This window comes from Felis catus, chromosome E2 (assembly GCF_018350175.1).
Source record: "Felis catus isolate Fca126 chromosome E2, F.catus_Fca126_mat1.0, whole genome shotgun sequence".
NCBI classification, from domain to species: Eukaryota; Metazoa; Chordata; class Mammalia; order Carnivora; family Felidae; genus Felis; species Felis catus.
The window spans coordinates 2,830,001-2,845,077 of NC_058382.1; the positions used below are offsets into that span (position 1 = coordinate 2,830,001).

At 43.2% G+C, this 15,077-nt stretch overlaps 1 protein-coding gene across 1 annotated transcript; it reads right to left on the reverse strand.

The window, feature by feature from the left end:
* Positions 1-11,018: 11,018 nt before the first annotated feature.
* Positions 11,019-11,927, reverse strand: FELCATV1R5 (vomeronasal 1 receptor felCatV1R5). The gene is given in 1 exon segment (NM_001167477.1): positions 11,019-11,927. A coding segment is annotated over 1 exon segment (909 nt).
* Between the last annotated feature and the right edge of the window lie 3,150 nt (positions 11,928-15,077).

The window sequence follows — 15,077 nt, forward strand, 5'->3', positions numbered from 1 at the left end:
TAAAAGTAAAGTTTGGATGGGGCACTTGGGTGACTCAGTCAGTTGAGCATCCGATTACAGCTCAAATCATGATCTCATGGTCCATGGGTTTAAACCTTGCATTGAGATCTGAGAGCCTGGACCCTGCTTATGATTCTGTGTCTCCCTCTCTCTCTGACCCTCCCCCACTTTGTGCTCTTTGTCTCAAAAATAAATAAACATGAAAAAATTTTTAAAGACTATAGAAAAGTAAAGTCTGCATCAACACTAGACCAGCGTTCGTAAACCACATGTAGATATGCAAGGTCAATTTCATGTCTGAGATCACAACAGGTAGAACAAAGTTCTCAAGTGGTGGTAGGAACTATTTTTATAACAGGTGTTATTTGTTCCCTTGTTTTAATTTCCTGCCACAGCGAGGGATAGGAGGGAAGAATAATAACATGGAAAATGCAATGAACAGATCAACTATACTCCAACACTCACACTATTGTGTGAGACTTGAAAATGAACCAGAGGGGGGCGCCTGGGTGGCGCAGTCGGTTAAGCGTCCGACTTCAGCCAGGTCACGATCTCGCGGTCCGTGAGTTCGAGCCCCGCGTCAGGCTCTGGGCTGATGGCTCAGAGCCTGGAGCCTGTTTCTGATTCTGTGTCTCCCTCTCTCTGCCCCTCCCCCGTTCATGCTCTGTCTCTCCCTGTCCCAAAAATAAAATAAACGTAAAAAAAAAAAAAAGAAAATGAACCAGAGGTCATCTCACTAAAATTTTCTCTCTCCTCTTCCTGCACCAAGTTAAAGGTAGAAGGGCCCTTTTCTACTCATTTAGAGTATGAGCAATGCCCCCACGCTCCTCAGTGGATAGGTCGCCAGAGTCTCAATAGAAGCATTGCCCCCAGAGCTCAATATAGACCAGCTAGACCTACAGATATCCTGACCACCTGCCCACAGCAGCAGATACACGTACCTCCATGCACACATGCAGAGTATCTGCCCGGAGACGTCCTAGGTTACCACCCAAAACACATCTTAACAGACTTGCAAAGACTGAAATTGCATCAAGTATCTTTTCGAGCCACAATGACATGAAACTAATAATCGGTAACAGCAGGAAACCTGGAAAATCCACATTTATGTGCAGATCAAACCACGCACTCCCGAACATCCAATGGAGCAAAGAAGAAACCAAAAGGGAAGCCAAAAAAATATTGTGAGACCAGCATAAACGCAAACACAATACACCAAACTTATGGGATTCAACAAAAACTGTTCTAAGGGGGCTATTTATAGGGATAAACGCCTACCTTAAGGAAAAAGAAAGAGCTCAATAAACCACCTCACTTTATACCTCAAGGAACTAAAAAAGAGAGAGAGAGAGAGAGAGAGAGAGAGAGAGAAAACAAATGAAGCGCAAAGTATGTAGAAGGAAGGAAATAACAAATAGCAGAACATAAATAACGAAACAGAAGCCAGCAAAACAATAGAAAAGAGCAGTGCAGCCCAAAGCTGTCACTACTTACCGCTGGCAGGGACACACAGGAGGACAACTGCATTTCTGGCCAGGAAGCCGATTACATTTCCAACCTATCGCGCCCTCCATCCCTTTTCTTATAGGAGCCAGCTGAACTCACTTCCCTAGAAAGAACCAGAAACGTGTCTTCACTTCATCACGCAAGGAACGCACGTTCCTCCTTCTCCTCCTGGATGCCCCTCCGCCCCGCACCCCAAACATCTCCCACCTCCTCTAGCTGCAACGCACTCTACTTCACCTGCTCAGACACCTGACGGTCCTTTTCCATCACCACACCTGCTTCTTCTCTTCATCTCAAAGTGGGGCGTATCCCTTGCCTTATTTACTCCTTCATTCTCTCTCTACCCCTGCACTGAGCTTTGTGAGGGCATGAAGTATTCTCCTAATAGATGCTCCTGATAGATGCTCAAACCGTACCATCTGGACACGGTGAGCCACAATCGCAGGAGGAAAGACAGAATGCTTTCTGGTGTCTCCTTTGACTTACAATTAATTACCTGAAAATTCCCTGGCACGCCAGGGTGCTGGATTTTACTGTAGCCTCAGTGACTCGCTTGCCACATAACAGGACAAACTGCATGCCAGCCGGTCCTAAAAAGAAAGAAAAGACCCTGAAGCCCTATTTTTGCAACAACATTTCCGATGATACAGCTCCGCTTTCACTAAAACAAAGTTTAAAGGAAAAAAAGAAAGAAAGAAAAGAAAGAAAGAAAGAAAGAAAGAAAGAAAGAAAGAAAGAAAGAAAGAAAGAAATTTAAAGGCAGCTGTGTCTCTTGTGCCTACACTTTCTATTCCACTAGCTTCCTCGTATTTTCCAGAATCTTCTTGCTTCTGTGACTAGGTACATACAGTATATGGAAGCAGCCAGAGTTAACTGTGGTGCTGAGCCGGCAGAGGGGTGTGCACCCCATCTCATCACAGGTGAACGCAGACCCTAGAGCTGCTTTGTAGTAAAGTGATAACGTAGAGCCCAGAAGAGCCTTCTAGAGGCATCATCACGTGCTGTGGACAACAGGGAAAAAGGCCCTGGATAGAGAGACACTGAGAGCTGCTTCACATGCAAGCCTCAATCTGCTCAGGGCCAATAAAACAATACCTTTTTTAAAAAATGTTTTCTCAATGTCTATTTTTGAGAGAGAGAGAGAGAGAGAGACAGAGAGAGAGAGAGAGAGAGAGAGACAGAGAGAGAGCATGAGCAGGGCAGGGGCAGAGAGAGAAAGAGACACAGAATTTAAAGCAGGTCCAGGCTCTGAGCTGTCAGCATAGAGCCGGACATGGGGTCAAACCCACAGACCGCAAGACCGTGACCTAAGCCGAAGTCAGATGCTTAACTGACTGAGCCACTCAGGTGCCCCAAATAATTCCTTTTTAACAATGGGAAAGAGGGATGCCTGGGTGGCTCAGTCGGTTAAGCATCCGACTTCGGCTCAGGTCATGATCTCGTGGTCCGTGGGTTTGAGCCCCGTGTCAGGCTCTGTGCTGACAGCTCAGAGCCTGGAGCCTGTTTCAGATTCTGTGTCTCCCTCTTTCTCTGACCCTCCCCTGTTCATGCTCTCTGTCTCAAAAATAAATGTTAAAAAAAAATTTATATAAAAAAAAAAAAAACAATGGGAAAGAACTCAGTGACTCTGGTCATCAAGGGCTTGGCACAGATTCCAAAGAGACCAGGGCCTCCTCTCTCTTATGGTCAGGGACCCAAGGCACAGGATTTGCAATGAACCACACGAATCTGGTCCCACTCTGAGACACCCCCAACACACACACACACACACACCCTCCACCCAGCTGTGGCACAGACACAGACCCTCAGAGTGAGACACGGTGGGCATGTGTCCTGCCCAATGTTGGTGCACAACCACACCCTCAAGTACCTCTCTTGTTGGAGACCCTGCTCTCCTGGGTTTTGCCCTGAACATAAGAAAGCATTCACCTGGCGGGTTTTTGCTCCAGAGTCCGTGCACAGAAGTGTCAGACAGGACTAGCCATAGTTATAGAGACAGATTCCTAGACCTGATCTCCCCACACAGATGTCACCTGTTGTCTTGGTAACACTACCTGCATAGAACATCAGGGGTGTCTCCAACAGAGCATAAATTTTATCCCCAGTGCAAATCACCACCATCCTATTTCATGATTAAGGACAACTTCTGGCAATTAATGAGAAGATCCCCATGGGGGGGATGGGTAGCCAAACAGCTAGCCGGAAAATTTGTCTACATTCTCTGTGGAAAACTGTAACTCAGAACCAGTTGTAACCTGGCATTAAAGGGATACCCAAAGGTGCATCAGGGAACATGATCAAGAAGATGTGACTAGTGACTTACCCATGAGCTGAACCCAGATACTCAGAGGCACTTCATTCTCTCCTCTGACCTTGGAATGTAGGATCCGCTTGGTTTTCCCACACCAGAGGCTGCTCCAAGGACGTAGCCTTGACAGAGTGATGTGATGTTGAAAACACCTGCACAGTACACATGCCTGAGCCCAGTTAATGCCTCTTTACAAACCTTTAAGGGTTGGAGAGCAGATGTGGGGATTCGTTAGTCTTGCTGCTGCCCAAGACAAGTCTCGTGTGCTAAGTTCCTTTTGCTGTTAAAATGGCCACCTACCAACCTGGAGGTGCTTGCATCTTTCTCTGGTCTGTCTCTGCCCTCTATGTATGGGGACCAGTTTCAGATTACACCAGGAAAGTCTCTACAGGACTCCCTTTGCTGGATTTCCAAGGGGGCGTGCTCCTCGGTGCTTTTTCAGCTTTCCAAAATACTGACCGTGATCGCTGGGTCAGGGCTCTGGTCTTAACATGACTTTAAATTCCATGCTTCTTGCTATTTATGACCCTATGGCTTTTCAGTCTGGAAAATAGCCCATTTTCAAACCGTCTTCCCCACACCAAAATATGGGTATCCCTAATACCCACATGACTCCAAAGGAAGATAATTTCCCTTCCAAGTACCCACTCAGCCCTGCCTCCTGAGCCTCTCATTGTGCAACCAGACTCCCCTCCTGGATCATTTGCACAGGGATAAAGCATTCCTTTATCTATGCATTGGGCTTAGGGCAAAGCCATATAGGAAATCTAATATGATAACAAAAGAATTCAGACTTCCAGTGCCAGCAACCCACCCTGTATCTGAAAGCCTGTAGTGCCCCCAACCTCTGGGACAACCTTACACCCCCTCCATGGGTTTCCAACAGTCTTTTCACCCAGAAATTGTTCTTTTTTACCAGCTTTTGTTTACTATCGAGTATGTCTTCGTGTTTTTTATTCTACTTTTAGGGCTAATTCTTTTTTAAATTTTATTTTAGAAAGAGAATGAGAGAAGACAAGAAGGGGAGAGGAGCAGAGGGGCAGAGGGAGACAGACAGAGAATCCCAAGGAGCCTCCACATTCAGTGTGACACCCAACACAGGTCCTGATCCCATGACCCTGGGATCACGACCCGAGCCAAAATTAAGAGTCCGATGCTCAAGTGACTGAGCCACCCAGGCACCCCTAATTTTTTAAAGTAAGCTTCACCCCCTGTGCAGAGCCCCATGTGGGACTTGAACTCACAACGCTGAGATCAAGACCTACGCTGCGATCAAGAGTCAGATGCTTAACAGACTGAGCCACCCAGGTGCCCCTAGGGCTAATTCTCTAACACTATGTTTCACCCACAATATTTTATACCAGTTTGAACATTTATCATTTCAAAGAGCACTATTTAACATTTGCTCATTAAAATAGAAATTTTAATGGATGTTTTCAAGCACACAAGCCTGTAGACTCATTAACCACAAGCATTATAATGAAGATAATGACTATATAAGAGCACGGATAGAGCAGAAATGTTAAAAATGGTACCGTGGTTGATGTGATTAGATGTCTGCTCTGATTCATAAAATGTTGAATGACCCAACAGGTTGCTAGGAGCATAAGATCTCATAGCCCAGAAGTAAATTTGTTTGCTTTAATAGAAAGGATAAACAAGCCATCTGTGGCCCTGTTGGTTGAGCCTCTGAGTTTACCTTAGTTCAGGTCACGATCTCACAGTTCATGAGTGTAAGCCCCATGTTGGGCTCTGTGCTAACAGCGCAGAGCCTGTTTGGGATCCTCTCTCTCTCTCTCTCTCTCTCTCTCTCTCTCTCTCTCTCTCTCTCTCTCTCTTTCTCCCTCTGCCCCTCCCCTGCTTGCTCTCTCAAAAATAAATAAAACATTAAAAAATACATTAAAAAGATAAAAAGGATAAACAAGCAAGTAATTTGTTACAGTCACTGTAAAGAGAACAGTTTCCCCAACAATTGTAGACCTGTACTTATCTAAGTCGACAGCAATGATTTAAGTTCTGCGGATGTTGATTTTCCTGTGGGAACATTTGATGTGTTCAGACCCTCTGCCTTCCCCCCTCAGTTCCCTTCACTTGCTTTCCACAGAGCTACTCCCATTTCGTTTTCCTTCTTACAGAGATGATGACTTTCAGAGAGAGGATTTGGTGTCAATTGCAGATACTTGTATTATCCAAGTCATTTGCTTGTGCCACAGATTTGGTGATCTCCATGTATGCTTCCCCTGGTGCTTGAAGTGATGGGTTCTTTCAAGAGTTAAGGCCTCTGGTTCCAGTAAAATTGTGTGTGGAATCAAGAGCAAGCCTGCCTGTCACAGCCACACAAAAATGCTAAGCCCAAGACCTGTCCTTGGATGGTTCAAAGCAGCATATTTTGTAGACTGGAAAGTGCAGGATATGCAAGAGGGTGGAAGTCAGGGAAGAAACTGTCATGACTTTGGGGGACTGAAATGAATTCCCACCAAAAACAACTTTGGGCTTAAGTAAAGTGGGATCCTTCTGGATCTGGCCACATGAAAATGCCAGAGAACTGAAAAAACAAAAACAAAAGCAAAAAAACAACTATCAAATAATCTTTCTCTATGGCAATTGCCAGTCAACGATACTCTAATTCCATCATTCTTCTACATTTACAAGTGGCTGCCAGACCCATCTATCTTTGATTGTAGCCTCTCCCACTCCAGCTCTGCAATCTTGGGCAAATGAAAGGAAAGAAGCCAAGGGTCAGTGTACAGTTTTGCATCCAGTGAGAAAGCCCTTCAGAAATTCGGGTGACACCTTCTTCTCTCCTCTTTCCCATGTTCATCCCTCTCTTGCCATGCCCTTCCCCTCATGGGCTGCTGTGCAGTTGGCAGAACTGCAGAGGTAGTAGGTAGAATAGAGTAGAGGTAGTAGAAGGAATCCTTCTAAGAATGCAGGGCAGTGAGGGCAGGAGTAGGCAAAGCAACCATGTCGTTGAGTGTTTTAGTCACCACCAATCCAGGGACGCAGGTGGTGAGGAGATAGGAGAGCCATGTCAGGAACAGTAGCAAGAAACCTGCATTGAATGAGAGTGCTGGGGGGATGGGAGAAAGCAGATGCAGGACGCAAGCAGAGTAGTTACGAGATTGGGATCCTCGAGCATGTAAATCACGGTTGAGCAAATAAGAAATATATTGAAGTAATCGTGGTTTATATACACAATGGAGTACTACATGGCAATGAGAAAGAACGAAATATGGCCCTTTGTAGCAACGTGGATGGAACTGGAGAGTGTAATGCTAAGTGAAATAAGCCATACAGAGAAAGACAGATACCATATGGTTTCACTCTTATGTGGATCCTGAGAAACTTAGCGGAAACCCATGGGGAAGGGGAAGGAAAAAAAAAAAAAAGAGGTTAGAGTGGGAGAGAGCCAAAGCATAAGAGACTCTTAAAAACTGAGAACAAACTGAGGGTTGATGGGGGGTGGGAGGGAGGGGAGGGTGGGTGATGGGTATTGAGGAGGGCACCTTTTGGGATGAGCACTGGGTGTTGTATGGAAACCAATTTGACAATAAATTTCATATATTAAAAAATATATATATATATATATATATGTGAATGTAGCACAGCTTTGTCACTGTTTATAAGCAGAGAACAGAGAGAAGCTAGAATTAATCCTGGGGGTTGGTTTTGAATTGGAGTAATTCAAATGTGAGTAACTCATAGTTCATTATGGACATGCATGTGTGCATGTGTATGAAACCTAATCATGAGTTTTTGCTGGGAGGGCCCAGAAGGAATGGCATACTAGGAGCAATGTAAAAAGCTAAAAACAGGTCTTAGTGTCTAGCAACCAATCTCCATTTGAAGGCATCAGTATTCTTTGGTGAAATGATGGATGCAAGGGCTACATGGAGAACAGCACAAGATGAGCCTACAATGACTCCTTTTTTTAAACCGTGCAGCTATACAGATCTTCTATTGGCCAATCTGGGACTACATGAACATAAAAACAGATAAGTGACTGTATCAGAATGCAATCTATTAAATCATACAAGAATTTAGGGATCCTTTTGAGGAATAGAAGTGAATGAATGAATGAATGAATAAATAAATACATGGGGTGAAGGGAAGCCTCTTTCTTCAGTAGATTCCTACTAATGTTGAGGGCTGATATGAGAGAACCATCCTATTGTTTATTGATTCTCATGGGAGCTGTGACAGCTAAGGCAGGTGAGTATAAGGTGACGAGGAACAGCATATTAGGATAGTCTCAAGATATCTCCCCATTGGGGTGCCTGGGTGGTTCAGTTGGTTAAGCATCCAACTCTTGATCTCAGCTCAGGTCTTGATCTCAGGGTCTTGAGCTCAAGCCAGTGTTGGGCTCTGCTCTGGGTATGAAGCCTACTTAAAAAAAAAAATGGGCACCTGGGTGGCTCAGTCAGTTAAATGTCCAACTTCAGCTCAGGTTATCTCACAGTTCGTGAGTTTGAGCCCTGTATCAGTCTCTGCGCTGGCAATGTGGAGCCTGTTTGGGATTCTCTCTGACTCTCTATCCCTTCACCACTTGAGCTCTCTTGCTCTCTAAAAATAAATAAATAAACCTAAAAAAGGAAAGACATCTCCCCATAATGTGCCATGATGAGAAACATTGGGAAGAGGACAGCCTCTTTTCCAAGGTCCTGCTACCAAGGAAGTGTGAGCTGAGTTTGGTCGTAAGAAGCCCAGAGAGACCCAGGGGAGTGTCATTCAACAGAACAAAACAGGGTGAGAATATAAAAGAAAGGGAAAGTCTTCCTAACAGTTTGAGCCTGGAGAAGAAGGAAGAGACATGGGCAACGAAGCATAGCACACATTCCCAGTTGGGAATCACAACCAGAAAGGAAAAGGAGATGTTTTTGGATCTCTTGGAAAATTTGAGTATGACCCGTGGACACAGCAGTGGTGGTGTATCTACATTGATTTTCTAAATCAAAGGACAAAATATTGTTATGTAGTCATGTCTTTGTTTGAGGGAAAACCACACTAGTGAGTTTGGGATGATGTACACCTTGTATGTGCATTGCTCTCAAGTGAGTCAGAAAAAAAAAAGTGATAACAGAATATAACACACAGAAATTAGTTGATAAATAAGTGTGGTAAAATGTTAACTATTGGGGTATCTGGAGAAGAAAGAAAATTATGTATATTTGAAATTATTTCAAATTAATAATTTTAAAAATAAAAATAATTCAAAGGCATTGAATTTCTCAATTTTTAAAATGAGATTGGATATTGCTAAATATTTTTATCATTGATCATATTTTATTACTTTTTTTCAAATAGACATTTTGTACAATAGGAAAAACAGCAAGTGAAATAAATATATATTTAAATAAATAAACACTGAAACAATTCACACAGAGCAAACCTGTATTCCAAAACAGCTGAAGGAGGTGCTTAATACTGAAGGAAAATTCTACCAGAGGAAAATACACACAAAAGGATTATTATCAGCAGAATTGGCAATCATATGGATACATGTGTAATCTGTACTATATTATAATTCCTTATTTTCTATAAGAGACAACTGGCTCGTGACAGCAAAAAATAATAGCATTAATTGTGGGTAATAACATATGTAGAATAAAAATTTATAAAAATAATATAAAAATTATAAGATACATGGAATTACACTATTGTAAAATTCTTACATATTCTGTGAAATGGTCAATAGTAGTTCTAACTAGGATATAACATTTTGGAAAGCCACTTTATTTATTTTTATTTTTTTAATGCTTATTTATTTTTAAAAGAGGGAGAGAGACAGAGTGTGAGCGGGGGAGGGGCAGAGAGAGAGGGAGACACAGAATCCGCAGCAGGCTCCAGGCTCTGAGCTGTCAGCACGGAGCCTGACACGGGGCTCGAACTCATGGACTGTGAGATCATGACCTGAGCTGAAGCTGGACACGTAATGACTGAACCACCCAGGTGCCCTGGAAAGCCGCTTTAAAACAGCTACAACAACCACTAAAAATAGTTATACCTTAACACCATTAATTTTTCAATCTTTATTTATTTTTGAGAGAGATAGAAAGTGAAAGTGGGAGGGGGCAGGGAGAAAGGGAGACAGAAGACCCCAAGCAGGCTCTGTGCTGTCAGAGCAGAACCCAACATGGGGCTTGAACTCACAAACCATGAAATTATAACCTGAGCCGAAGTTGGACGCTTAACCAACTGAGCCACCCAGGCTCCTTGTCACCACTAATTTTTAAAGGGGACTATTAGAAATATCAGACATCCCAAAAAGAGGCAAAAGGAAAAACAAAGAAAAAAGCAGATGGGACAAAGACAAAATTAAGTCCCCAGTTTCTATATTTCAGTGGTAAACTAAAAAATCCAAATGACAAATCTACAAATGGTAGCTTTAACCCTCAATATTACTTTATCTTTTTTTAAGCGTATTTAATGTTTATTTATTTTTAAAGAGACAGAGTCCAAGCAGTGGATGGGCAGAGAGAGAGGGAGACACAGAATCTGAAGCAGGCTCCAGGCTCTGAGCTGTCAGCAAAGAGCCCGACTCAGGGCTCGAACTCATGAATTGCGAGATCATTACCTCAGCTGAAGTCCGATGCTCAACCGACTGAGCCACCCAGGCACTCCTACTTTGTTTATCTGATCAATGAACTCAACCATGTAAAGAAAATCTGCAAGGTTCAAAGGCAAAGCAACCCATTGGACAACATTGATTTTCTGTGTAATACTACAGCATATTAGGGAAACAGGAGTGAAATACAGTAAGAAAGTCACATAGAAAACTCCTCCATCTGCCAGGTTTCTTACCTGCATCCATGAAATAAAGCCTCTGCCCTCCATGGAGTTGTATTTATCTACATAAATATTGGATTTATGTACCAATGTATGCCAGTGTGTCCGGCATGCCCACACTGAGATAAAATTTGCAGAAACACTTCGAATACTCCTGAAGAAAATAGATTCGTTTCAGCAGCTGCAGTGGTCAAGGGGGAGACATGTTTCCTCAACAACTTTGTGTGTCCGTTTCAAGCTCATAATTTGCAGATTGACTTTGAGGTCTCTTGGTGCAACCCCAGTATCAAAGTCACCCTTTAAGATCACTGTGGATATTATGTAAAAAAAACAGTGTTGAGTAAACGGTCACTGAATACAGTGATCATGGTAGTTATCAAAGCTGTCTTCTGCATATTTACATTTGATTTCTAACAACTCAAGAGTGGGACCTAGGAACCCCAGAATCCCGAAGGATCAGCAAGAAGGGGCTAAAAGTGGGGAAACATGAAGCCAAAATATTAGAAGTCTCTATCAACCATAGACGGAAATCTAAAAAGGCAGCGACATAAACCACAAAAATGGAATTCAGCGCATAAAAGTTCACAAAGGTGGCCACCAGCATCAGGACGGTGTGGGCAGCTCTGGTCTCCAGGGAACATTTGCGGTAGCCATTGGGGGTGTGAATGTACTGCATTCTCTGGTGGTGCCTGTACAGGAACAGCGCCATAGAGCCACTGGACCAGATCATGAGACCAATAAACATGGCATCGGAGACAAACCACAGGATGACATTGCCTGCACTCAGAGTTGAGGATGAGCAGAACCACTTCCCGAGGATGTCACTACTGTTTCCTGTGTCCTGTGAACCAGTGACTTTCACAGGAACATAGATATTCATTAAGACACTGAACATCCAGCAGATACAACAGGAAGGATCAATGATCTTGGGGGCTCTTCCTCTGAGCATCGTCCACACCGCCCTCTCTGGGATGAGTATGAAGAACTGATGGGTGCTCAGGACACAGGTGCAGCACATGGTGGTGCTGCGAGCTACTCTGTGTACATAATATACAAATTTACACCCAAGACTGGACAGGGGCTTCCTCAAAACAAAAGCCGCCATCTTGTGGGGAATCCCAGCAGAGAGAAGAACTAAGAGATTGGCTACAGCCTTGTGGGTGAGAATGGTGTTGGGGAGCCTCTGCTTGTGTCCACACAAGATTGGAGAGACATTAAAGAAGAAGAGGGTGACATTGGCCAGAGTCCCAATGCCCATCTGGAAAAGCAAGATGGTTGTCAGAGCCACTTCCCCTGTGGTTCTTTGGACATTGTTCTGAAAAGACATGGTGAATGCTTCAGGGCGGTCTGGAGTGAACAGCAGGCTGTGTTAGTGCTGGCATAAGGACTCTTCTTATACTTACATGACCTCATGAAGGGATCCTGGGCCTTTTCTCCTTCTGAAAAGGGAGACACAGTCATATCCTACAGGCAACTCAACCTTGAGAGCATGTCATGGACACCAATTCACAATTTCACGTTATTACTTTGTATTTCTATTTACTTTTATAATCTGACTCTTCGCCAAAATGTAAGTTGCCATGAATCTAAGCACCATGCCTGCCTTGCTTAAAAAAAAAATGTGATTGACCCACAAAAAGTGTTAAATAAATATACATTTAGTGAATAAATGAGTGAGAGGAGACAGGCACACTGTATCCCTTTTAGAGTTCACAATTATCCTGTCACCACAATTCATTAACCTAAGATAATGAAGTAGGAAAATGCAAACCCATGTTCAAATGTATAAGATAATATAACTCATTAAAATTGCAAGAAAATCAACTGTCAGCTTTCGAGAACTCTTAACGTTATTCATCAGAGTGATTAGACAGAAGGAAAAAAATCAGTACCCTTCTGAATATACAATATGACCCTAAAATGTCCTCAGAGTGAACACACAATGTGATTTCCATGTCAAGTGTTGATCACAGTGACCAGAGGAAAGTTAGTTCCCATATAGTGTTAAAAGTAGACAGGGTGCCTGGGTAGCCCAGTTGGTTAAGTGTCTGACCTTGGCTCATGTCATGATCTCGTGGTTTGTGAGTTTGAGCCCCACATTGGGCTCTGTGCTGACAGCTCAGAGCCTGGAGCCTGTTTCAGATTCTGTGTCTCCCTCTCTCTCTGTCCCTCCCCTGCCCATACTCTGTCTCTGTCTCTCTCTCTCTCCAAAATAAACAAACATTAAATAATTTTTTTCAAAGTGGTAAGAGTAGAAATTTTGATTATGGTAGGTAGTATTTTTTCCCTTGTTTTGAGTATCTACCACTACCAGGGATATGAAGAAAATGTATTACTATGTTAAATGGGAAGAACAGATCAGGTATGTTCCTCCAAACTACTTCTGAGACTTGAAAATTAAATACAATTCATCTAACATTTTTTCTCTCTTGATGCCACACACACACACACACACACACACACACAATACAGAACAAAACCAAAAAACTGACCTCCCAAAAATCTCAGGAGGAATAAAAGAGGCAATTGCATCCTCTAGCAGTAGGATTTCAGAAAGAAAAAAAATAGGGTCATTAAATCATAATATCATTACACCACAGACTGTTTTTCTCTCGGAATATCTGTTTGTACATGAATGTGTGTGTCAACGGATCTTATTAATGTCAGGATTTTGAAGTTATAACCTAAGCTCTACACATGAAGTTTCTACTTGTATATACACACAAACCTAAAAATCTGTTAGGTCTGAGAAAATTAGCAGACTTTTGAACATGGCTAAGGTCAGTGGCTCTGCTCATCCAAAGCTTGGCTCAGAGCCCAACGAGATCCCCATCTTCTTTCTCTCTCCTTGGCAGGGACCCTAGCACACAGAGATCTGCAGTGAATCTCCCCACTGTAGTCCCACCCAGGGACACTCCCCAGCACATATGCACTAGTCACCAGCCCAGCCAGAGCACCTCTACAACCTTACTACACAAACCCAGTTTTGAATTCTTGTCCTATTGCAGACTCCTTGTCTCCTGGTTATTGCCCTGAGACTGAACATAAAGAAGCACTCACCTGGCTTGTCTTTGCTCCAGAGCTTTGTGCAGAGAAGTGTCAACCAGGATGAGCCATAGTTATAGGGCCCCTAGACCTGATCTCCCCACAGAGATGCCATTACCATGTCATGTGTAGTCTAGGTGACACTGTCTGCATGGAGAGTCTGGGGCATCTCTAATGAGAGGATTTTATCCCCACTGCAAGTCTTTACAAGCCACTTCTGGTAATTAATGGTAATTCTTGGTAACTTATGGGAAGTTCCTGAAGAGTAGCTGTTTCTATGTTCCCTGTGGAAAAATCTAAGTTCAGAGTCAGCATTGCCATCCATAGTAGAATTGAAACTCAAGGCTGGGTCAAGGGTCTCTTTCATAATATCTCCAAATGGGTATTTTCCTCAATGCTCTCGTGTTTCCAGAATCGGGCCAACACCACAATTGGCTCATACTGAGCATCTCTCTTTGATCTGGTACCTAGTCTCTCCTCTGACTTAAATACCACAATTCTTACCATTTATGGCCCCATGTCTTTTACCCCTGGAGAATATCCCACTTGAAGCTAGTCTATCCTGCCTCAGAATCCATGGGCAGCCCCAATGTCCATGTACCTCCACAGGAGGTTGTGACCTGCTTCCCAAATCATCCAAAGGGCACTGCTCCCTCGTCTCTCATCAGTCAACCAGGCTGTCCTTTATTTTCAGACTTTGCCTTGGGAAGAAGTATTCCCAGATGTACACACAAGATTCAGGGAGAAGTAATATGTAGGACAGATGGTAGGGTAGCATGAGATACTTTAAAATCAAGGAAAAGGCCATAAAGCAAATAGAAAATTGGGCAAAACATTAAAGAGAAAATTCACAAGATGAGAAGATGGCCCTCAATCCTATGAACGTTAATTATGGCAAGTCAATTAGTTGCTTTTCAAGATTGGTTTGGATATTCTACATTTTTTTGCATTTTAACATTTTTAGAATAAGCTTGCCAATTTCAACAATGGCAACAACAAATACAACACAAGTGGGAGAGAGTCAGGACTGAGATTTGTCAATTTATGGGGGCATAAATAGGGTCAAGGGATGTATGGGAAATCTCTGTACCTTCCTCTTGATTTTGCTGTGCACCTAAAACTGCTCTGAAAAATAAAGTTTGCTAAAAGTTTGTGGGAGGGGGGATGGGCTAAATGGGTAAGTGGCATCTACTCCTGAAATCATTGTTGCACCATATACAAACTAACTTGGATGTAAATTAAATAATAAATAAATTTTAGGGGCACCTGTGTGGCTCAGTTAAGTGACCGACTTCAGCTCAGGTCATGATCTTGCAGTTTGTGGGTTCAGGCCCCGTGTCGGGCTCTGTGCTGAACACTTGCTCAGAGCCTGAAGCCTGCTTCACATTCTGTGTCTCCTTCTCTCTCTTCCCCTCCCTTGCTTGTGCTTGTC